Source organism: Drosophila suzukii, chromosome 2L, assembly GCF_043229965.1.
Source record: "Drosophila suzukii chromosome 2L, CBGP_Dsuzu_IsoJpt1.0, whole genome shotgun sequence".
Lineage (NCBI taxonomy): Eukaryota > Metazoa > Arthropoda > Insecta > Diptera > Drosophilidae > Drosophila > Drosophila suzukii.
Window position 1 is genome coordinate 25,210,737 of NC_092080.1, and position 24,322 is coordinate 25,235,058.

The window sequence follows — 24,322 nt, forward strand, 5'->3', positions numbered from 1 at the left end:
TCACAGGAGAATTGGCCGACAATCCTCTGCCCCTGTCGCCGCCCAATCAGTCAAATGACTATCAGAGCCCCACCCACTCAGGCAACATGGAGGGTGGCAGTCAGGTCAACACCTCCCTGGACTCGATGGCCACAACCAGTGGCCCAGGAACACATTCTCTAGACCTGGAAGTGCAGCACATCCAGGCACTGATCGAGGCGAACAGCGGGGAAGATTCCTTCCGAGCCTACGCGGCCAGCACGGCAGCTGCATCTGCTGCAGCCATCTCATCCACATCTTCTGCGCCCGCATCCGTTGCCCCGGCCGCGATCTCGCCCCCGCTCAACAGCCCCAAGTCACAACAGCAACATCACCAACATGCGACGCACCAGCAGCAGCAGGAGAGCTCCTACATGGACATGCCCGTCAAGCACTATAATGGCAGTAGGAACGGATCATTGCCCTCACAGCACAGTCCCCAGCGCATGCATCCCTACCAAAGAGCGATCACCTCGCCGGTCGAAGTGTCCAGCGGTGGTGGCGGCTTGGGTCTGCGCAATCCCGCCGACATAACGCTCAACGAGTACAATCGAAGCGAGGGCAGTAGTGCTGAGGAACTTCTGCGTCGCACTCCGCTGAAGATCCGGGCATCGGAGCTGTTATCCGCATCCGCTGGCTATGGAATGGGTAAGAAGTATTGGAAAACAAACAAAAGTGGCAATTTTTTGTAATATTTAGAAATGAAATCATTATAATTATTGGATCGGCTACTTATCCATAGGCGAAATTCATATTAGATTTGAAGACTGTAATTATTAATTATTATCATGTATGAATATCAAACACTTTAGGAAAAGACTAAACTTATTTTATAAAAGGCTACGCATTAATACATAAGAGAACCTTATCAAACGTAGTAAAATATATTTGTTGTATCTATTCCAGAACCCTGTAGGATGACGCTGAAACAGGAGCCAGAGACTGGTTACTGAAAGGAAGGATTAATCGGTGCAATATTCAGTTTGCAATAGGACACCCTATAAGCACACGCCCCACACACATACAGGCCCACTCTTGCTGTACTCCCCCCACCAAGTGCTACACAGAGATAAAATTGAAAATGAGGAACTTACTTAATTGTTATGTCTTGAATCATTTTGATACTTTTTATTAGTCCCTAAGTAGGTATCTTGGAAATTGTTGCTTAATTTTTAAATGTTTAACGCAGTTGAAATCTATTTTTGGAGTCATATTTTGCTCAAGAAGTTTATTATGAATAACTATATATAAATACACCATCTAGCATGTACTGAGTTTGTTGGTTATTTGGTTATCTTTTACTTGTGCGTGGATCACAAAGCATTCATATAGGCCATGCAATATATTGTTTTAGGTTAGGGTGTTGTCTAGATTATGCGCTGAAAGTGTAATATATATTTAATGCTAAACAAAGAACTATTTTTATATGAGTATGTATAATATACAAACTACTTCTAAGATGGCTGAATGAATAAACACAAAATCAAAATACGAATTGGAGAATTTAAATTACTTCCCACTGGTGTTTTAATTGTGTATGGTAGTTATAGCAGGTATAATCAGACGATTGGACAATTGTGTTTTACAAACTTTACTGTACATGATCGAGCAAGGTAAAAATATAACTTCTATCTATACTGTAGATTATACAGTATAAAAAAAAAGATGGCTATAGTTGAGTGCCTCGACTTAAAATATTAACTAATGTCCCGACTTAAAAGATTTTTGGCAGGTCGGTAAATATTGAGAAATTAAAAAAAAACAAGCTAACTGATACTTGGCTGTAGCTAACATAGGCTTTATGTCCACTAATTGAATCCACATGACAAATTTTAACTCCACCTAGCGCGACAGGAACCCCAAAAATCTGTATGCCAACCAAACTTTTACCTTTAACAGTAGTTTCAGAGATCACAGCGTTGACACGGACAGACATGGCTAGAATGACACGGATCCTGATCAACATTATATATACTTAATAGGGTCGGGAATATTTCCTACTAGCTGTTGCATACTTGATCCTGATCAACAATATATATACTTAATAGGGTCGGGAATATTTCCTACTAGCTGTTGCATACTTTTCCCCAGTTACAATATACCCTTTTACAAGTCTACAAGTGATTACATTTCTAACTCTTGAGAAGCTGTAGAATTAAATTGCGAACAGCCTTTTTGAGCGTCTAATGAGGTTCACCCCTTAAATTACTTTCTAAACTTAACAAAAGACAATCCCAATAGCAGAGTGCAAAGAATACTTAACATTTATTTATCAATATTGCTAATGCCCGTTTTCTCGACCTGGGCGAGGAGCTCCTGGAGCTTGTTGTCGAAAAGTTCGCATCGGATGGGCATCTCCAGCGAGTAGAATGGGTTTTTGAGGACGTAGTCTGAGTACAGCTCGTAAACCTTTCGCAGCAGCAAATCGATTCCATTAAGACCCGTTTCCGAGATGACAATGAACTTGATGCCGGTCAGCGTTTGGAAGCAGTGCAGCGTGAAGGTGTCGGCCTCCAGGAGCTCTATGCCGGAACTCTTGGGCTCCGGACTCAGTTGGCTGGCGATGGCGAACAGTGGATAGAACATGCTGGCGAGAAAGATCTTCTCGTTGGTGGTCATCTTGGGCCTGCTGAATTTCAAGTTGATAGGATAGTTCTCCGGTGCCTCCAGCGTTGTCCTCACATCGCGTCCATCATCCAGGGTCACTCCGTTAACGGGCATTCCGTTCACCGCCACCAGGACATGACCCACTGTCCGAAAGGATTAATATTATCAATTGATCATAATACCCAATTCCGAGACACTCCCACCATTTATTCCATCCTTCCTGTTGAACGACACCGATACCTTCTTGGAATCGTAGTCTAGCACTAGGTCCAGTGGGTACGTGAAGGTCTTCTCGTGCTCGATGCGTGGGACATTGTTGTCCAGGTTGAATATCAGGCCACCTGATTTACTAACTATATAGACACCATAAATAATCATGGCTAAATGTGTGTGTTTTGGGGATGTTTATCTTTTTACTAGCCAGCTGTTCGCCTCGGAACCAGTTCCTTTTATGATTCCAGTTCAGGTTCCCCTGTAAAAATTCTTTTAATACCCTTACCCCACAGAGCCCACAGAAAATGTTCAATACATGTTTTTATGTATCTCCTGGACGCAAGCTGCTCAACATTCTTCTGGGGCTACAGAAAGTCGATCAGTAGCGATCAGTAGGCGAGCAGGAGGAAAAAGGGTTTCACCGAAGAACCATTAGCTTACTATCGTATAATGGAAGAAATTCATGAATGGTTTTAAATTAAATTAGTTAAAACTAACAAACACCCTGATTTGACGAATTCGCGCTTACTAGCAAACTTTCATGTTTATTATCCGAAAACATTTTTTTATTTGATATTTTTAATATAATAACAATATAAAATGTAACATTTGCCTTCGACAAGAAAATTATAAATTTCTGTTAATAACACGTGATGTTGAAAAAAAAACTATTTTAATGATAGTTACGTCAACAATGATGTTCACAGTATTAACTAACATTTTTCATATTTAAACGTGTGTTTCAATTTACGAAGCCTGTTGAAAACTAAGTTATTTTATTAAGTGTAGATTTATTTTTATGTATCATTTTACATTCTACTATTAAACGCAGGAATTATTTTGCGATAAGGGAACCAGAACAACTATCGTTTACTGACCAGGTGGAACTGGTTCGAGATCGCGAACCAGAGTCGCGGCTAACAAGCCGAGGTGAACTGGTTCTCAGGCGAACAGCTGGTCGGTATTAGGATTAAAAATAAACATAATTGATTTTCTGCCCGAAAGTATACGTAAACGCGTAGTCGCTCCCACCTGGTAGTGCACCCGAGTAACCGACTTCCAATACTCACGGACAGTGATGGGTTCCGACGACCAGAGTGCCGGGGACCGGATTCAGAAGGGATTTCAGATCAACTATATGATTCTGCGGGACGCCGACAGTGGGAAGATTATATGGCAAGAGAACAAGGACTTTTCAGCACCGGATCTGGAGCACGAGGCTCGGGTGCCGGTAAAGATATTGGACATGCGAGCGGTTTCCCGGGAAATTAACTTCAGCACCATTGAGCCCATGGAGAACTTCCGACTCGACCAGAAGGTGCTCTTCAAGGGCCGCATTATGGAGGAATGGTTCTTCGAGATGGGGTTTGTGGGCGCCAACACTACCAACACCTGGCAGTCGACAATCGAGGCAGCGCCCGAGTCCCAGATGATGCCCGCCAAGGTCTTGAATGGCAATGTGACGATCCAAACCAGTTTCTACGACAACGAGACACTCATCACCAAATCGGTTGTGCGCCTGTACTACATTTAGGCGACTGTGAGTCATCTGCCCGCGACCAGGTGTTCTCCCATCCATTCACGCCTTCTGGATCTTCTCCACACATACTTCGCTTTAGAGAACTTCTGCATTTCTATGCAATTGTTTGCGCGTTTATTACCTAGTTGTAGTCTAATGCATTTTAATCTAATTTTACATTTACCACATTAATTTATTAATAAAAAATTAACAATTTGAGTGCGCATAAATCAAGGAATGTGTTAGCACGAGCGCAACAAGGCATGCTTATGTACAAATCTTTTGTAGACTGTCAAAGGTGGACTAAAAATAGCTATAAAACATTGTGTCATTTGAGAAAATATATTTGAATCTAAAGATCTTTGTACCACTTGTAATCACTCCATAAGGTCTACCAAAACCCTCTAAAGTATGAAGTATGATGATATCTTACATATAAATTGTTGGAGAAAAGATCGAAAATTATTCTCGAAAAGTTGTACTAGATATAGCTGTACGCAATTTGTCAGCAAATATAAGCAAACCTTGAAGAAAACTAGGAATACCTTTTTTCCCTTGCACAGTAATTAGATTAGAATACGCAATCCAAATACGTCTTTGGGTACCTATTTTATTTTAGAAGCGCTTAATATACTGCACCTTTTTCGGATATATGGGTCAATCATATAACAGATTTTGTCTGTCTCTCTTTTACTTTCATACCCATGAGCATAATCCCATCCAGATCGCAGGCTTGCCTTTCGGCTATATATCGCTAAAGTTGGTATTTAGATTCGATGAATATTCAACGATTGGAATCGCGAAAAGTGGCGATCAAGTTTGGTAAAGAGGAAGATTCGGACAGAGTGCTGACTTGACCCCATTTACTTTAAAAAATATCTCGTGCCCGGTCAAGAGTCACTCGAATATGCCGAGAAAGTTTTCTTGGTGGGCACAGACCTCAGACAGCCAACAGTTCGATTCCATCTGGCAAAACCAGTAGATTGAAACATAGCAAAACGTAAAATGGCTCGGTTAAGTGGATTTGTACTGCTCCTTGCAATCGTCCTTTTGGCAATTTTTGTGGCCGATTGCCTCGCGGAGAAGAGCACTAATAGACAGAAGCAGCAGAATCCCAGACCTGGAAACCAAGGCTTAGGTAACCGCAGAAACAAGCGTCCTAATCCCCAACAAGGACAGAAGCAGAAGCTCGACAAGAAACAGGTGCAGAGCGCCCAGGAACCCAAGGTTTTTACTGCAACGGTTCCCGTTTTGGGAAGGCTCCGAGGAAGAACTCTCACCACCGATTGGACAGGAAAGAAGATAATGCAGTTCTTGGACATACCCTATGGAAAAGCGGAGAGATTTAAGGTTATTAACTAATATCATTACCAGGCTGTAGAATAATAATATATTATTCTCTCATCTTTAATACACAAGTGTTGGGCCTTCTCAGTTACTTGATTTACATCTGTCCTCGATAGTGAAACATGTAAAATAAGATAGCATACAAGAATATAAAAAGAATAATATATACGTAAAAAAATGATTTCACATTCTCCCCGACGGGGAATTGAACCCCGGTCTCCCGCGTGACAGGCGGGGATACTAACCACTATACTATCGAGGACGGCGAGCAACGTTGGTCGAATAACGTATACAAAACTGGCTCAGAGTAAGCTAAACGAACTAAAATTAAAATCTAAAAATAGAAAAGTAAGAATAAGAACAAAGTTATAGGCCAACAAGTTGTCTGCCGATCTGCCTGAAGCTATAAATAAATTTAAATTTATTTGAACTCTGGTTCCCCACAGCCAGCTGAACCAGCACCGTCTTGGAGGGGCGTTCTTCCCGCCCATCGACCGCACGCCGGCTGTCCATCCATTCAGGACCTGGTCGCATTTGCCAAGCTAGAAGAAAATGGCTTTGACGTGGAGGACTGTCTGCGGCTCACAGTAAACACCAAGGCGGTATGTATATTTGTAACTTTTAACAGGCGCCTTGAAAAGTCGCTTTAAAACGAATCTAACGAGTCTATTTGCACACCAGATGGAGGGCAAGTCCTCGCCGGTAATGGTGTACATCCACGGAGACTTCTTCTACGACGGCGACTCCGTGGAGGCAGCTCCAGGATATTTGTTGGAGCAGGATGTCGTCCTGGTGTCCGTGCGCTATCGCCTTGGTCCTTTTGGCTTCCTGTCCACTTTGACCGAGGAGATGCCTGGCAATGCCGCGGTCTCCGACATTATCCTGGCGCTCGAGTGGGTGCAGCAGCACATCGTATCCTTCGGTGGCGATCCACAGCGAGTGACGCTCTTCGGCCAAGTGGGCGGAGCAGCGCTGGTCAACGTGCTCACCCTGAGTCCGGCAGTTCCAGCAGGCCTCTTCCACCGCGTCATCTATCAGTCGGGCACCGCTCTGTCGCCCGCCTTTATCACGGACGCGCCACTGGGCTCCGCCAAGGCCATCGGGCGGATCGCAGGTTGCAAACAGCCCGCCAAGGTGGATCAGCTGAACAAGTGCCTGGCCCGCCTGAATGCCACCATGCTCCTGGCCGCCTTCAGCGTCCACGGCGAGGACCAGCCCTCGTTGTCGGGTGGAGCGTACGGGGGAGTGCAGCTCGTGATTGGAGGGCCATCCGGCATTCTGCCGGAGCACCCCGGTCGCCTGCTGGCCGCCGAGAAGTTCCGGGCTTATCCCACAATGGGAGGTAGCGTCAAGCACGGCGGCACCTTCATGCTCAGAGGTAGGTTGGGCGAACGAAGGACGCTATTTTCATGAATCATAAGCAGGTGCATATGCCTTTCCTTGACTTATTACGAGACATAAAAGGGCTTAAATAGTCAATAGACGACCAAGCAGTATTTGGTAAGTCCAAAAGTACATATTGCAAAAGAGTCGATCCGACTTATATACTACCTGAAAAAGAAAGAAGACTTTTAGGACGGTTTCCTTCCGATGTTAAAAATGGAAAGACTTATTTCGACTTGGCTGTTGCTGATCAAAAATATATATGTATAACAAGTTTTTAGGGTCGGAAACGTATAATTCACTGCGCTGCAACTGTTGGCTAAAATGACGATACCCTCTGAATGAATCGGAATGGTTAATATGTCCGTACTTACAGTGCGATAAGCCCCATATCGTATGTATTTGTATGGACATATTAAGTCAAATTTTTTTTTTTATTTCATTGCAGACATTTTTGCGGATATTTTCAACGAGACGATTTTGGATGACAAACTGACCGCACGGCAGTATATCGATACCATTATCGAACAGGCCAATGGCGCGGATCCCACTGGATCGTGGAGGGAGTTCTCCGACGAGGAGATATTTACTGATGCTGATGTTAAGAACGGCAGCTTTAGGCGCCTAACCCCTGGTCTGATTGATGTATGTGTTATTCATTATTGGTTACTGGTTTTTTAGTTCAATCAATAACAGATCGTACAGCTTTTATTTTAGCTTTGTGCGAAAGTTATGTTTTGAAGACATAACCTTCTGGAAGTTTCTTGAAATTAGGTTATGTTTTATTGTTTATTAATTGAGTACTTTTTTCATCTAGCTTTGCAGTACGATATCGCTAAAGAATCCTGTGCTGCTGGTCCTGCAGGCCAACGCAAAGAAGCTGCCCAACAGTACATACCTGTACAGCTTTGACTACGAGGGTGAGCAGAATCGCTATGCCACAGGTGACAACGAGGCAAGCTTCGTGCCCTTTGATATGGGTGTTTCGCTTACGGACGACAACCTGTACCTGTTCCCGTGGCCGCGATTCCTATCGCTCAACTCGAATCGCGATCTCAAGGTGGCCCGGCGCATGGTGTCCCTGTGGACGTCTTTTGCAACAACAGGGGTTCCCCAAGCACCCGGTCTGCCCACCTGGCCGACGATGAGTGACGAAACTGGACCGTACATGAGGATCGGCCGCACCGTCAGTTTCGGCGACAATTACCTGGACGAATACCGTGTTGCCGTGGAGGAGGTGAAACAAGGTTACAGCCTGGTCAACGAGGACTACTACGATCTGGAATCGGCTCTGTTGGCGGCCAGCAAGCAGGGTCAGTGGACCGCCTCCAACGAGGGGGATGAAGAGGATGATGTCGAAGGCGAGAGGGCTGCCAATGAGGCTCGTGGCCAAAACTTGGTTTTCATTGCTAGGAAGTCCACGCGCACCCAGAAGCAATAAACCACACACCTTCCAGACCCAAATGTTCGCTTTTATTTATTTTGACGAAAAACTGTCCTAATATATTTTTTAATTGAACATACATTGTTTTTCTTTAAGCGATTTTATAGTTTAAAAAATTGGCAGTCAACCCTATATAAAGTTGCATGTGATACATATACACTCAGAGAAAAAACCGCTCTCAGATCGATTTATACTTAAATTCTCAAAACCGAGATCGGAATCTTCTCGGTTTGCGAACGGCTTTTGAGAATGTGTGCTGTCTATATGAAAATGAAGTATTTTCGGTCTCAGCATCAAATCGATCTCGATTTCGAAATAAATAGTTCTCCGTTTCAACTTCGAATCGATCTCGATTTCGAGATGAACACAGAGTCGCAGCTAACCGTAATAACCTCCCGATTTTTTAAAGAGAGGAGTTCGGGCTCACTCTCATTTTTTCTTGATTAAACCGAGACTGCTTTCGTCTCGAGTGAGGAGACAAAGTTCTCAATCTGAGAAGAACCGATCTAGGGTATTTTCGTTCTCAATTGTCCTGGGTGTACACATTGATTAGATATAGATAAACTTGATTGTAAAATTTAAATTTTTTGGGATAAAAATTGCTTAAGTTACTTAATATTACATTAATTAAAATGTTGCTACAATAATTTACGAAATTTGTATTGGTAAGGTATGGCTATCGAGAAAATGGTCAATTAATACTATTGTATAATAGTACTAGGTACTATTTTCTGACTTCTAACTGAGAAAAAGAGTTCAAGCGCGGCGCATTTGCTTTGATTTAAAAGCGTGCTCAAACAATAATTTAAAGAAGTGGCTTTCATCACGGCCCCATAAATCATTTTTTGGACTGCTCAGGAGCCAGGTGGACAAAAGTTGGGCTACGAGAAGAGTTCAAATTAGAATTAATTTAAAAACATAATACAATTTAAATTAAGTGTGACAACTCTTTTTTTCCTTGAATTCATTATTTTGTTAGCCTGAGATCAGAATTGGCAGACATTGATGCGCAAAAAATAATTGACTTGCTTTAATTGACTTAACGCCAATAAGTAACAGAGATGCTCATTCAACAAATTTTTTTTAAAGAAATCTTAAAAAACTAAAATAATACATAAAATAATAATTAAATAAATATACATATGTTAAAGGTGTATAAAAATTCTTATTCAAAGCTATAATATTCCTTGTATAGTGGGGTTTCCCCAAGTTTGTCTATAGTTAAATACATAAATAATAAAATTATCTCGTGCGATTAGTGAGAAGTTGTTGATCTTTTTTGGCACCGAAGCGTCACGAATGCTTTCTCCCGCAGCTAGCGATGATGATGATTAATATTATACCTTGTACTGTGAATACCAGTAGCGAGGAGAATTTTTGGCATCCATTAGGTAATTTAAAATTTAATTTAATTCCCGCATATGTTTAGAAATTAATTTTGTCTGGCTCTACCCGCACTTTCATCGTCGTGAGAAAGACAAACCAAGTTAATTGACGATGTATAATATTTGCAGGTAAGTATTCGCATCAATCTGAGCGACTAATGATTGAACTATCCGAAAAATCAGAAGTCAGGGCCAGTTTTCGCTTTTACTTACATATGATCAACAGAGCAGCCAAGCAGCTAAAACCAGAGCAGCGAAATCTGTTCTTGCACAAAAAGAAAATATTATAAACAATTTTTTGAACACTTTTTCAGCAAACATGTTAACTTTTTTAAAAGAAACTTTAAATACCTAAAACAAATACCTTTATTTCCAATATAAGTATATATATATATATATATATATACATAACATGATTTTATTATATTATATAATTATATGGGTGACTTAATAAAATTACATTGTTTTAAAATATTCTGAAATTCTCGTAATTGTTTGAAATAAATGTAACTAGTTGATCAAAATGTAACTATTTTGTTGCGTGTATCCATTAGCATAAGCTCGAGCCTCGGGGACGCCGAATCATTTGCAGTTTTGTTTTAGCCAGTTTCCCTTTGCGAACTCTTAATTTAGCTTTTTCGGTCAGACATGGGGTGAAACTTCGGGTCAGAGCCGACTAAAAGCTAATGGTCCCGGCTAGTCACTGATCAGTTGCGTTCGGCGCGTTAAAGAGAGTGTTGGTTTCTGTGGTATCCTCCGAAAATGCAGCTCGCGTGCTGGCTAACAGTTTTCCTGGTACTTGTCCTCCAACCCGGTGTGGAGTCTAGAGTTCGTGGCAGGCAATATGATGAGGAGAAAGACACAATTGTCGAACTGCCCCAATTAGGCAGCATCCAGGGTAAAATTCTCGAAACAGCATGGACAAAACGTGAGGTGCTGCAGTTTGTAGATGTCAGATACGCAGAACCTCCAACAGGACTGAATCGGTTTAAGGTATATAAGTTCTTAAGACCTGAACTAACACTTAAAGATATAATTTAAAAAATGAAACATTGTTTAAACAGAAGCTGTAAAGTGTGTCAACAGAACAAAATGACTAAGCTATATGTTTTATGCAAAAAAATTAAAATCGTCATTATGCAAAAGAAGGTTAACGCAGAAGAGATTCGCGAAGAATTCCAAATAGAAATGTTTCATTTTATTGAACGTCTGGTTTCTCCAGTTTATAGACTTTCAAAATTATGTAAATGTCATTGGTGGCAATAAATTAGCAAACTGAAACAGATTCTTAAATGAAAAAAAAACATTCGGTATCTACCCTGCGGGGAGTAGAACCTCGGAAAATCAAAGGTTACATTTAGACTATTTTGACGAAATCTAAGCGTCACGCCGTTAAAGTGTTTCGATATACACATTATGCTGTAAAAACGTGAACCATTATTATTTTTACCATTATTCGTATATAGTTAACATTCCTAAAAAGAACTGTGATAAAAATGGAAATATATATCACCCGAAACGTCTGTCTGTCATACGGCACATTGTGATGAGAGCCACGCCCACAAACGCCCATGGCACTAGATTATGTCTGGCGTCCACATGTTTACATATTTTGTAAAAGCATAAATCGGTTTTGTTTATCAGTTCCCATGTAAGTACCAACAATTTTTTAATAGGACCAAATGTTAAAAAGATATGAGAAATTTATGTGTAATCTCGGAAACAGTCGGTTTGCTGCTAGCATATCTCTGACTCCATCGCACTGTCTTTAGCAGTACAGTGTTCAACAAGACAGAACGCTATGTTCGAGATCTCATCTGAGTTGAAAATGTTCTTAAAAGTAGAACGAGATGTTTGAAGTTGAAAATATTTTCATTTTGCTCGAATCAATTTGAATTGGCGGTATTTTCATTGTATATCTCGACAAATTAATTATTAGTCCAGTCAGTATACTTATTAAAAATTTGATTAATGAACTCAATTTGACATTTCTCTTCTCACCATTTCCTTCTTATTTTAATAATTTTAATACCAAAATGTTTTTAAGAACAAATGTTCTCAATTCAAGAACAATGCACTTGAATATTTCTCTCGGTGTACGGACGGACGGACACACGGACATGGCTAGATCGACTAGGCTAGTGATGCTGATCAAGAATATATATGCAATATATAGGGTCGGAAACGCTTACTTTCCAACGAATCTAATATTCCCTTTTACTCTACGTGTAACGGGTATAAATACCTTCGAGTAGAGGCGACGAATCATCGTTATTTACATGTTTATCTACTTTACATTTTTACGTTACACATTTCACTCTAATCTACTTTCTTTTATACTTAAAATATTCACTTTTATTTACTTTCTGTGACGTTTTTGAAGATCTTCTTGATAGATACCGGCATAAGGTTATTAGTTATAGACTAACTAGAATGGCCCAATTCTTACAATTTTAGGCGTGCCGGTAGGCATTGACAAGCGGAATAAAATACAATTTTTTATTTTTTTTTCTGAAGCCATCTTGCGTGTTGCAAGAATCTGTAGAATCTGCATGTTTACTTTGTCGCTTTAAAGTTTCCGAGATCTTAGCGTTTACACAAGCATACGGACATGCCTAGGTCGCCTCGACTAGTGATCTTAATCAAGAATATATACACACAAAAAAACAGAAATTTAAGATTTAATACCCATTGTATTAAAAGCTAACCAGTGGGAGTATTGAAACTAAAGTATAATTTCAATGCTTAATAATATAAAGACTATACTACTACTATATACAGTTTCCGGTGTATACTTTATAGGGTCGGAAAATGTTCCTTCTGTTACATACTTTCTGTACTATGTTTCCGAATTCACGTTTGACCGTCTATGACACAAGTTCTCAACAAGGGAGAACGCTATAGTCGAGTACCTCGACTTTCAGATACCCGTTCCTCAGCTAAAGGAACCATAGGGAAATGGAGATAGGAAAGCAGTAAAGCGAGATTGACATGCGCCACCTACCCGCGATCTCAATATAGGGTTATGTGGGCGGTAGACAGATTTAGGCGTTATGGGCGTTAGAGTCAATCGATAGGTATTGACGAGACTAATATATTTCACCACAGATTTGGGCGGTTTGTGGGCGTGGCATCTTTGCGTAACAAACTTAAGAAGCTCAGGAATCTGCAAGTCAAATCACAATAGCCCAGCTCTTATATTTTCCGAGATCTCAGCGTTCATCCGGACGGACAGACAGACGGACAGACGGTCAGACGGACAGACGGACATGGCTTGATCGACTCGGCTAGTGATCCTGATCAAGAATATATATACTTTATGGGGTTGGAAACGCTTCCTTCTGCCTGTTACATACTTTCCGACGAATCTAGTTTACCCTTTTACTCTACGAGTAACGGGTATAAAAAGTACAACTATTCGGTTAAAATGTACTTCTGCCTCATTATTGCTGTATGCCTGTGTTAGTATGTGTTGTAACCCAAAAAACGATTCTTTTAACTTATAATAGTTCTTATGTGATTTGTATTTTTTTTTTTTCATAGGCTCCTCGGCCCATTGAGCCTTGGGAGGACGTGATGGATGCCACAGCGGAGAAGATTGGCTGCCCCTCGGTAGTGTCGATGGACTCACTTCGGAAGCTGGATGACGTTTTGGACGTAGAGGACTGTCTGACCATGACCATCACCACTCCAAACGTGACTGCACGGCTCCCGGTTCTCGTTTACATCCACGGCGAGTATTTGTACGAGGGCAGCAACTCGGAGGCGCCGCCGGACTATCTGCTCGAGAAGGATGTGGTTTTGGTCACCCCACAGTACCGGCTTGGACCATTTGGCTTTCTGTCTACAAAGACGGACGAGATTCCCGGAAATGCCGGCTTTCTGGACATATTCCTCGCCCTGCAGTTCATCAAGCACTTCATCAAGCATTTTGGAGGTGACCCATCGCGGGTTACGGTAGCTGGACAAGTGGGCGGAGCAGCTATTGCCCACCTGCTCACGCTGTCTCCGATGGTGCAGCGCGGCCTCTTCAGTAAAGTAATATACCACTCGGGATCGGCCTTAATGCCAATCTTTCTGGAGGAGGATCCGCGCAAGCATGCCCAGGAGATCGCCAAGAAGGCCGACTGTCAGATGGTGACGGTGCGGGACCTAAACACCTGTCTTATGGAGCTAACGGCGCTCGAGCTGCTTACTGCCTTCATGGAGCACGCAGTAAGTAGTCGGTAACTGAAACACTAAATAACCAAATATATATTATACATAATATATTATATGTTTAAAGGTTTTGCGGGAGTTTGTTAACGTTCCTCGTAGCTTTACGAAATTCCTAATGCCAACGCTCAGTTTAGTTGAACATTTTTCATTAATCTTTAAAAGAAAGCTTTGAAAATATAAGAGGAAAACAACGTGTTTACCGTCATTCCACCCTTACAGCTGGAGAAATCTGACCTCGGCATTGGTTATACAGGCGGCATACAGTTCACCATCGGTGGACCCAGTGGAGTGCTGCCCAAGCATCCTTACGATCTTATGTTGGAGTCGAACTTCTCTTACCCAGCAATGGGGGGCTGTCCGAAGAACGCCGGATCTCGAGTGCTCAATGAGATTGTGGACAATGACTTTGAGGGGAAGATTCCCGACGACGATTACAACACGTACAACTACATTGACCACGTGATTCGCCAGGTGGTAGGAACCGACAAAACGATGCTCCTCACCAGCTTCGTCACCCACGATTTCTTTAACCGTCAACTGCTGGAAAACGGGACCTTCGACACACTTATCCCTAGGCTAATCGATGTGAGTAGATTTTCTGAACCCCGAAATAGTTGTATTTAATTTTTTAGAAGCGCTCCCTTAGCCTAACCTAAGACAAATTACTCAACAGTTTAGCTTGCGGGCGTTAGGTAAGGTTGAAACAATCTTGCGCTGCTTCAGAAGCCTTAGAATCTATATGCTTAATCCCAAAAATATAGTGTTTACAATCATATTGCAAATGAAAATTTTTTTTTGAAAAACATTACTTTTGTAGGATAAGGACGAGACATATTAAACAACTATAACCCGGGTATCTTTTAGGTGGCTGGCACTCTTAACCACAAACTGCCCGTTCTGATGGCCCTAAACATGAACAACAAACACAACCCGCACAACACCTTCCTCTACTCTTTCGACTATGCGGGTGAGTTTAACCGCTACAAGGAAATGGACGAGGAGACCAATATGCAGAGCCCCTTCAAGGCGGGGGTTTCGCTGACCGACGAGGCCCTCTACCTGTTCCCCTACCCCGAACACGTAACCCGCCTCAGTCCGCCGGACTTGACGATGGCCCACCGGATGGTGGAGCTCTGGACAAACTTCGTGATTAGTGGCAATCCTCTGGGATCCCACCGCGTCGGACTCTGGCCGCCGATGACTACGCTTTATGGCCCCTACATGAGGATCGACGAGACGTTGACTATCGGGGGTGACTACTTCAGCGAGTTCTCGGCCACCGCCAACGACGAGAAGCAAGGTCACAGTCTGATCCGGGAGATATATTATTTGCGAAGCCGCAGCCGCAAACGGACCCAAAGTAAGCGCCGGAAACAACTGGCCTCCTCCAATGCCAGCAGGTCCAAGAAGCTCGCCGGACGCAAGAGGTTGGTGAAGCGGCCAAGTCGCAACAAGATACGTTTTTGAGCGCTAGTAGGTATAGGAATTTATAAAACTTAAAGTTACGATTACACAGGTTATTAAAAAATTATTTATTCAAAAACTTAGGCCTTTAAAAAATGGGACTTGAAATTGTACTATCTAAAACACGTATCCAAGCCATACCTTTCATTCCTTAAAAATACGCCAGATATAACGCTGCCAATTTTGAAATATGATTTGTAAATATTTTAAAATATAAAGATAATGATATCAGATGGTATCATCTACTGCTGTCTGGGCAGAATCTTCACGTGATGAGGACCGATGATAAGGCTTCTCAGTTGCGAAAATTGACGCAGGGACTTACTTTCCCTCTCTGCCTGGATGCGGTCCTCCTGCTCCTGTTGGGCCCTGTTACGTTCGTCCTCCAACCTCTCAGTTTCCTCCTGTTTCTCACGAAGCTTGGTCGCTGCTTCCACGTAAGCCTCATAGCTGGGGAAGTCCTCGACCTTGAGTTCTTCCTGTTCAGCTCCTTCCTGGGAGTGTTCGTACTCCTCACCTTGATCCCCGCCAGGCTGTTGTTCTCTTTCCTGTTCCACTTGGTCGTTTCGCTGTTGCTCGCGTTCCTGCTCCTCTACATAGTTTCGATCGGGCTCATATGTGTCATAGGTTGGATAGGCCTGGCGTTCATCTGGCAGACTTTCTTCCGGCCGATCTTGCCTCTCTTGATGCAATTGCTCTTGCTGCTGTCGTTCGCGCTCCTGCTCCTCGGCATAGTATCGTTCCGCATTTTTTGCTTCCTGGGCCTTAATATATTCATCGTAGCTTGGGTAGTCTTCAGGTTTGTCTCCCGGCTGATACTCCCGAGTCCGTTCTTGCTGCTCGCGTTCTTGCTGCAACCGATACTCCCGCTCTTGCTGTTCCTGCTGCTCTCGACGCAGCTGCTCTTGCTGTTGTTGCTCGCGGTCTTCTTCCTCCTTGTAGTTGGGGCTGGAATCTGACTCAGGTGGGTTTTCATTCTCTTCTTGGCCAAACTGTTCGTACGAGGGATATGGTAGGCGATCACCTTCCGAACTACCTTCTGGCTGTTGCTCTCGTTCCTGTTGCTCGCGTTCTTGTTGCTCGCGTGCTTGTTGCTCGCGTGCTTGTTGCTCGCGTGCTTGTTGCTCGCGATCTCTCTCTTCCTGGTCTCGTACTTCCTGCTCTCGTTGTTGTTCTCGTTCTTGCTCTTCTCGCTGTTGCTGCTCATTGCCATAATTGGGATAGCCCCAACGGTTATCGTCATCTACTGGTGGAGTATCATCGGGCTGTTGATCTCGTTCTCGTTCTCGCTGCTCTCGTTCATGCTGCTCTTGTGCTCGCTGTTCTTGTTCTCGCTGCTCTCTTTCTCGCTGTTCTCCTTCTCGCTGCTCACGTTCCTTCTGCTGACGGACTCGCTCTTCCTGCTCTCGCTGCTGACGCACTCGCTCTTGTTGCTCTCTCTGCTGACGTTCTCGCTCTTGTTGCTGATGCCGTTGCTCTTCTTGCTCCTGGCGGGAATCCGGCTGAGGGCGACGCTGCTGCTGCTCTCGCCAACGCTGCTCTCTTTCGCGAATAAATTGTTGCTGACGGGCTTCTTGAGCTCTGACGTATTCCGGATCGGCAGGATGCCAAGTGTGTTGTTGCTGGGTTGGCCTGTTTTGCCAGTTGGCATATGGATTGATCGCGTACGGGCGGCTTGTAGTTGTTGTTGTTGTCGTTGTAGTTGTGGTGGTTGGAGCAGAAGAGTTGACAGCTGGCTTAAGTCTCAGCATGCTATAACCGGGCAAGTTAATGCCCTCGCCAAAGTGTTCATCGACTTCGAGAGGGTTTTGGCGAGAGTTTGTGATACGCAGGACGGGACCATACTCAGTGGTAGCCTGCGGCCATACACCGGGACTTGGATTGGGTACGCCAGTAGCAGCAAAATTTACCCACATGGTGACCAAGGCGCGGGATAGCGACCTGTCCAAGGGATTGAGGTTACTGGCCTCTTGCGGATAGGGAAATAAGTACACGCTGTCATCGCTGAGGGAAGCATCCACTGCGAAGGGGAGAGGGTTGGACAAGTGCCCGAACCGGTGGTACTCTCCGCGATAACCAAAAATGTACAGGTAGGCGGGGGTCCAGCGGTGACGGATGGTGTTGATCACGGGTGCACGGTAAAGGATGTAGTTGCTCAGCTCCAGAAGACCATTGGCTACTGTTCTTAGGCTAGCCGTGAATTCCTGCTCCGGACTGAAGATCTCGCGAAGTGCCCACTGCTTCCATTTGGCGTGATCTCTGGAAGGTGCTGTGTGGCGTAGCACCACGTCGATATATTCACTCACATTGCGCGACTGCAGACGTGCGATCTGATCGTAGATGCCTAATATAAAAAAATTGTACCAATAGTTTTTAATTATAATCAAACGCAATCATTCAATCTCAATTATATTTAAATCGGACGACTTTGTTATATAGCTGACCCCGCACCAGGGTTTTGTAGAAGGAGGCTACGATCGCACCTTCAACTTACAAAAGTTCTGATATCAAATTTTGTTATGAAAAATGATTTTAAAATCGACTGAATAAATGACAAAAAGTGATACATACTATATATATTTTTTTTGCTAAAATTTTAAATATATTGTATTTAGAGGTTTGAAGAGAAGGCAGCCTGATTAGCATATTAAAGGGTTTTATATAGACCTACACAAAAATGGACAAACATTTTCATTTTGGAAAGTCCTCCAAAATCTTGTTTTTGCATTAACTGTGGAGCGGAGCATTGGATTTTTAACAAATGTTATGTCATTTGACGCGTATTTTAAGTAAGAATAAAACTTGACTAATAAACTGGGGCATTTATCTCCACTGGCCCCAACAGCTCCAATTACACTACTTATACAGCTATTTCTCCAAAACCTATTAAAATTATTTGAGGGTTGGTAAGCAATCTTACCTACTCGTAGAGTAAAACGGTATACTAGATTCGACGAAAGGTATGTAACAGGTAGAAGGAAGCGTTTCCGACCCCATAAGTATATATATTCTTGATCAAGATCACTAGCCGAGTAGATCTAGCGATGTCCATCTGTCCGTATGAACTCTATGATCTTGGATTCCTGGGCAGCGCAAGTTTGTTTCGTCACGTTGCCGCGCCCACTCTAACACCCAGAAACCTTCCAAACCGCCCAAAACTATCGCTCCTACAGAATTAATGCTAGAACACAAATTTTAACAGCAATGTTTCCACGCCCACTCTAACGCCCACCAGCCGCCCACAATTTAAAACAAGGAAGAACGCTATAGTCGAGTACCTCGAATATCAGATACCCGTTACTCAGCTAATGGGACCAAAGGGAAATGAAGATATGAAAGCAGCAAAGCGAGATTGAAATGCGCCACCTACCGGCGGTAGACAGATTGAAGCGTTATGGGCGTTAGAGTCGATAGGTATTGACGAGAACAATACATTTCAGTTAAAATTTTTACTCTATCATCAATACTGTAGGAGCCACAGTTTTGGGTGGTTTGTGGACGTTAGTGTGGGCGTGGCACTCTGCTGAAACAAACTTGCGCTGCGCAGGAATCTCAGGAATCTGCATGCCTAATTCCAGTATTGTAGCTTTTATAGTTTCCGAGATCTCAGCGTTCATACGGACAGACAGACGGACAGACGGACGGATAGACGGACAGACGGAAATGGCTAGATCGACTCGGCTAGTGATCCTGATCAAGAATATATATACTTTATGGGGTCGGAAACGCTTCCTTCTGCCTGTTACATACTTTCCGACGAATATAGTATACCCTTTTACTCTACGAGTAACGGGTATAAAAATTGCCGATGTGAACGCTAATATTTCGGAAACTTTTAAAGCTAGAGAGTTGGGACTTCAGATTTAGATTCTTAGCTGCGTACTCTAACGCCCACAAACCGCCCAAAAAAGTGGCGCCCACAGTTTTGATGCTAGAAATAATTTTGAGCTGAAAATGTTAACTTGTCTTATATTAATTTTTAATGTGAGTAACGGAAATCTTTTTTATCAAGCGCTCTCTCTTGTTCATCTTTTCAATACCTTTCTATTTGTGTATGACTCGTTATGATCGGACCGTCGTTGCAGATTTATAGTTCTGCGGTTCGCACACGCACCTGGTGCGAGTTTGTACTACAAAATCATTTCAATTAAATTGATCACGACTGCTTACTAATACCAATACTAATACCAATTTGGGAAAGCGACTTCAGCTAAAAGAGTATCTCCAAACGCAGTATTACAAAGACCCACTGGGACGGTGAATATTTCTGACACTTTTTTTCGGCGTGAAGGAAAAGTCACAAAAACAGTAAAAACAAGGAAGAACGCTTTAATCGAGTACCTCGACTATCAGATACCCGTTACTCAGCTAAAGGGACCAAAGGGAAATGGAGATATGCAAGCAGCAAAGCGAGATTAAAATACGCCACCTACCGGCGGTAGACAGATTTAAGAGTGGGCGTGGCAAATTTTTTTTGAAACAATCGATAGGTATTGACGAGACCAATACATTTCAGTTAAAATTTTGTATCTAGCTTGTGGGCGTTAGAGTGGGCGTGGCAAACTTTTTTTTGGGTCAATCGATAGGTATTGATGAGAACAATACACTTCAGTTAAAGTCTTTATTCTAGCATCAATACTGTAGGAGCCACAGTCTTGGGCAGTTTGTGGGCGTAAGAGTGGGCGTGGCACATTGCTGAAACAAGCTTGCGCTGCGTAAGAAGCTCAGAAATCTGCACGCCAAATCTCAATAGCCTAGCTCCCATAGTTTCCGAGATCTCAGCGTTCATCCGGACAGACGGACATGGCTAGATCGACTCGGCTAGTAATCCTGATCAAGAAAGTATGTCAGGTAGAAGGAAGAGTTTCCGACCCCATAAAGTATATATATTCTTGATCAGGATTACTGGCCGTGTCGATCTAGCCATGCCTATCTGTCCGTATGAACGCTGTGATCTCAGAAACTAAAAAGGCCGCAATACTGGGATTAGGCATGCAGATTCTAGGGATTTCTGCGCAGTGCAAGTTTGATTCAGCCGGGCACCACGCCCTGTTAATGTATGTTAATGTTTTCGAAAAATGGAAATGATATTATATTTTGATTTTCAATGTCCAACTACATGCCAAAATTTGTTCAATTTGGACCAATTATAAGCAAATAAACTGTGCAATCTTTGGAACAGAAACTTTGCTACTTGTATATCTCCATCTCCCTCGCACTCCCCGAGTGCTCCCAGTTCACTTAGCTGAGTAACGGGTATCGATGGCGTCGACTATAGAGTTCTTTCTTGTTTTTTTTTGAAATACCAAGCTTAATAGAGATTAAAAACCATTTCAAAATACGAAATCATTTCCTGCCAGTCGACGAAAGTAGCAATTAAATCGGTTACTCTTGAAACCAATTCAGATTAAATGTTTTCAACATAAAAGTATGAAATTTACTTATAGACGGTTCTAATTGCATCGAACCTAATCAGTCTGACCCCGAGAGCACAGTCTTATCACCAACTGCTTCTAATATGTCCCATCCGAACCAGATTAGTTCATGAATGGCAACATTGATGTCGAATTTCGGATTGAAGTATGTATATGTTCAACTGTAATTTTTTATAGTCGTGGATGAAAAATTGTAGGCTTTTAGAAAATAATGTTTCAGAAACCGTTAGGTATTTTCCATTTCCAAACAAATAAGTAATAATAAATGTTAAATGAAGCGTCACTGACCCAATAATGTATATATATTATTGATCAGCATCACTAGCAGAATCTCGAACATGCCATTTAATTAAAATGTATTGATCTCGTCAATATCTATCGATTGACTAGAAAAAAATGTTAGCTGTATTGAATTCGTGTCGTCAATACCTATCGATTGATTTAAGAAAAGTTGTGCCGTCTGCCGACCACATACCCATATATTTAAATCGGTAGTAGGTGGCGCTTTAGTCGATCTAGCCACGTCCGCCTAACGTTCCGTCTGTTCGTCTGTCCGTTTCTACGCGAATTAGTCTCTCAGTTTTTAGACCATCGCAATGAAACCTTTCCAAGAGTCTTATTTCTATAGCAGGAGGTACAAAAAAAATTCAAAAAATTGGTCGACTTGTTCAATTAAATAAGAATCGGACAATATATCATATAGCTGCCATCGGAAGGAACGGTAAAATACTGTCGAAATAATACAAAGATTGTTATATTTAGCTTTCGGTAAACATTTACGGTAGTAAAATAAAATGTCTTAATATTTCTGTAAGTATTTTTAAGTTTTCAAAATATCGGAAAGCTCTGTATATCGCTCGAATGGGAACGGCCTGCAAGGGTATAAAAACTTCGGCTTGTCGACGCCAACTTCCTTTCTTGTTTATACCCTTGCAGAGGGTATAATGATTTTAGTCAGAAGTTTGCAACGCAGTGAAAGAGACGTTTCCGACCCCGTAAAGTATATACATATATTCTTGATCAGCATGATTAGACGAGTCGATCTAGCCATGTCCGTCTGTCCGTCCTTTTCTACGCAAACTAGTCTCTCAGTTTTAAAGCTATCGGGCGGAAACTTTCCCAAAAGTCTTATATCTTTTGCAGGTAGTATATAAGTCGGAACCAGTCGGATCGGACAACTATATCTTATAGCTCCCATAGAAATAATCGGGAAAAAAATTTAAAAAAATTATATCTTTGATGTTTTTTAACATATAACCTCCTAAGCTTGGAAATATTATTTTTTTAAATTGTTTGAGTTTCGAATGAAATTTTATCAAAATCGGACGACTATATCATATAGCTGCCATAGGAATGATCGGAAAATTGGTGGGAAACAAATTATTGCTTCGGTGTTTTCTGAAATATTATCTTATACTATTGGGAATATCATTTTTTTATTTTTAAATGTAATAATTATAACTGCAAGGGTATACAAGCTTCGGCTTGGCGAAGTTAACTTTCTTTCTTGTTTTAAGTAAGTTTCTGATATCAAGTTATTTAAAGTTACACAGTACAATTTTGAAAATATGTAAATAGCTTGGTTGGCTTAAAAAAACCGCAGTATCTGTCTTAAAAAATGAAAAATAAAAAATTTAATTAAATATTTACTAGTTTAATTTCTTGGATGGATTTTTTAGAGGAATACTTTAGTACAAGCACACGCTGTCACGGACAGAAACGGCAAAAGAGGTGCGTTGTGGAACCCCGTAAACATAATATTGAATGTTGTTTGCTGAGTATTATTAACATAAGGAACTCCGAGATTAAGTCCTCCATTAAATAATTTTTCTCAATGAGCATTGCCGATTCAAACATCAGTACTCACGTGACAAGATGAAGGAGCTGGCGTCTTTGGTGGCGCCAACAATCGTGGGCAGCGAAACACTACCGTTCGTGACCAGGGCGGCTGGGTGGCTGTGCAGGTAGCCCAGGGAGTCGCCGACCACCAGTTTGAAGCCCCCCAGGTGGGCGAGGCCGAGCGGCTCGTTTTGCACCAGCAGTTGCTCGAAGGCGGCCACCAACTGGGAGGTAGGCAGTCGGCTGAGGCAGTCGTAAATGGGTGCGAGTCCCCGTGAAGTAGGGTGGGAGGGTGGACAGCGGGCGAGACGTGCGAAAGTGTTCAGGGTCTCAAGTGGTTCCTCGTCAATCAGATAGGGATTCAAGGCGGTACCCGACTGCAGGATCAGCTGCTGGAACAGGTTGTTGGCCCGGCCGCTTAGGCTCAAAGCGTGGGCCAACGTGGCACCACCTGCCTGACCCACCAGAGTCACCTTTTCGGGATTGCCACCAAAGTAGACCAGATTGCGCTGCAGCCATTCCAGGGCCAAGTGCAGATCCGAAAGGGCCACGTTTCCGGGAAGCTCGTCGCTAAGCGCGCTCAGGAAGCCAAAGGGAGCCAGCCGATAGTTGATGGAGACCAACAGCACATCCTTCTCCAGAACATAGTCCGGTTGGGCCTCCTCAGAGCCACCGTCAAACAGCATTTCACCGTGAACAAAGACCAACACGGGCAGCTGACTGGCGCCATCCGGTGCGTAGATGTCCAAAGTGAGGCAGTCGTCGACGTTTTCTCCCTGGGACTCGGACTTTCTCAGACGGTCTAGCTCCGGAAACTGGGCGCAGTTGGTGCTCTTTTCGGTGGCACTAACCCTTCCCTGGAATCCTGTTGGTTGGGCAGCCTGGAAGCGTGCCAAGCCGCCTCCAACTTTGCCGTACCGCAGACCGCGAAAAGCATTCACCGGACGATTGGCAATGGTCTTGAAGTTTTTAATTCCCGAAATCTGTCCGACTTCGGGAACTTGAACAATGGCTTCCTGGGTCTGGACATATTGGGGTTCCGACTGCCAGGGGGCTGGCTTCAGCGGCTCGGGCTGCCATGAGGTCTGGATCCTGGTATGCTCGTCGTAGTCGTCATTATAGTCGGCTGGAGAGCCCTCGGAGCGGGCACAAACTTGGGCCACACAAAGGGCCAGCACTAGGAGCAACGGCTGCATGTTGCTCGTTGCGTCGCGTTTAAACGAGAACTGATTTCCGAAACGAATTCGACGGCCTGAAAAGCTCCGGGCACTATCTGCAACTAAAGCCTTGAGTAGCCGATCCGCGGGGTTAGCTTGTTACTACATTCAAACTAAAAAAAAATTAAACTCTGAAGAAATGTTACACATTTTTTTCCACGCAAAGTCCTATATTAAGAACGTTTAAAAGTTTGCATTAAAAAATTTAAATATTACCAAATAATATTAAAATA

General features: G+C 42.9%; 6 protein-coding genes and 1 non-coding gene across 9 annotated transcripts in view; 4 read left to right on the plus strand and 3 right to left on the minus strand.

Annotated features, from left to right (window-relative positions):
* The window catches only part of Hnf4 (Hepatocyte nuclear factor 4), a 33,562-nt gene extending 32,032 nt beyond the window's left edge, over positions 1 to 1,530 (plus strand). For all 3 annotated transcript variants that reach the window (XM_017071631.4, XM_017071630.4, XM_017071629.3), the window contains 2 exons: positions 7 to 666; positions 925 to 1,530. In XM_017071631.4, the coding sequence (XP_016927120.1) occupies positions 7 to 666; positions 925 to 971 (707 nt within the window). In that variant the 3' untranslated portion in view covers positions 972 to 1,530. The remainder of the gene's footprint in view (positions 1 to 6; positions 667 to 924) is intronic.
* Positions 1,531 to 2,256: 726 nt separating this feature from the next.
* Positions 2,257 to 3,048, minus strand: Trs23 (trafficking protein particle complex subunit 4-like protein Trs23). Its single transcript, XM_017071635.4, has 2 exons — positions 2,829 to 3,048; positions 2,257 to 2,768 (listed from the first exon to the last, which is right to left on the minus strand). Exons 1-2 carry the CDS (start codon positions 3,001 to 3,003, stop codon positions 2,284 to 2,286), a joined length of 660 nt encoding a protein of 219 aa, XP_016927124.1. The 5' UTR covers positions 3,004 to 3,048; the 3' UTR covers positions 2,257 to 2,283.
* Positions 3,049 to 3,761: 713 nt separating this feature from the next.
* Positions 3,762 to 4,718, plus strand: PrBP (Prenyl-binding protein). The gene has a single exon (XM_017071636.4). The coding sequence runs from the start codon at positions 3,917 to 3,919 to the stop codon at positions 4,370 to 4,372; it is 456 nt and encodes a 151-aa protein (XP_016927125.1). The 5' UTR covers positions 3,762 to 3,916; the 3' UTR covers positions 4,373 to 4,718.
* A 318-nt stretch (positions 4,719 to 5,036) lies between these two features.
* LOC108007868 (glutactin) lies at positions 5,037 to 9,150 on the plus strand. Its single transcript, XM_017071633.4, has 5 exons — positions 5,037 to 5,707; positions 6,151 to 6,306; positions 6,386 to 7,082; positions 7,536 to 7,732; positions 7,905 to 9,150. Exons 1-5 carry the CDS (start codon positions 5,363 to 5,365, stop codon positions 8,526 to 8,528), a joined length of 2,019 nt encoding a protein of 672 aa, XP_016927122.1. The 5' UTR covers positions 5,037 to 5,362; the 3' UTR covers positions 8,529 to 9,150.
* TRNAD-GUC (transfer RNA aspartic acid (anticodon GUC)) lies at positions 5,895 to 5,966 on the minus strand. The gene has a single exon. It is a non-coding gene; the product is annotated as a tRNA-Asp (tRNA).
* Positions 9,151 to 10,335: 1,185 nt separating the features above from the next.
* On the plus strand, positions 10,336 to 15,872 carry LOC108007875 (glutactin). The gene is made up of 4 exons (XM_017071643.4): positions 10,336 to 10,909; positions 13,460 to 14,131; positions 14,354 to 14,719; positions 14,999 to 15,872. The coding sequence occupies exons 1-4, from the start codon at positions 10,679 to 10,681 to the stop codon at positions 15,599 to 15,601; spliced, it is 1,872 nt and encodes a 623-aa protein (XP_016927132.1). The 5' UTR covers positions 10,336 to 10,678; the 3' UTR covers positions 15,602 to 15,872.
* On the minus strand, positions 15,637 to 24,112 carry Glt (Glutactin). The gene is made up of 2 exons (XM_017071644.4): positions 22,901 to 24,112; positions 15,637 to 17,942 (listed from the first exon to the last, which is right to left on the minus strand). Exons 1-2 carry the CDS (start codon positions 24,066 to 24,068, stop codon positions 15,841 to 15,843), a joined length of 3,270 nt encoding a protein of 1,089 aa, XP_016927133.3. The 5' UTR covers positions 24,069 to 24,112; the 3' UTR covers positions 15,637 to 15,840.
* Positions 24,113 to 24,322: the final 210 nt, after the last annotated feature.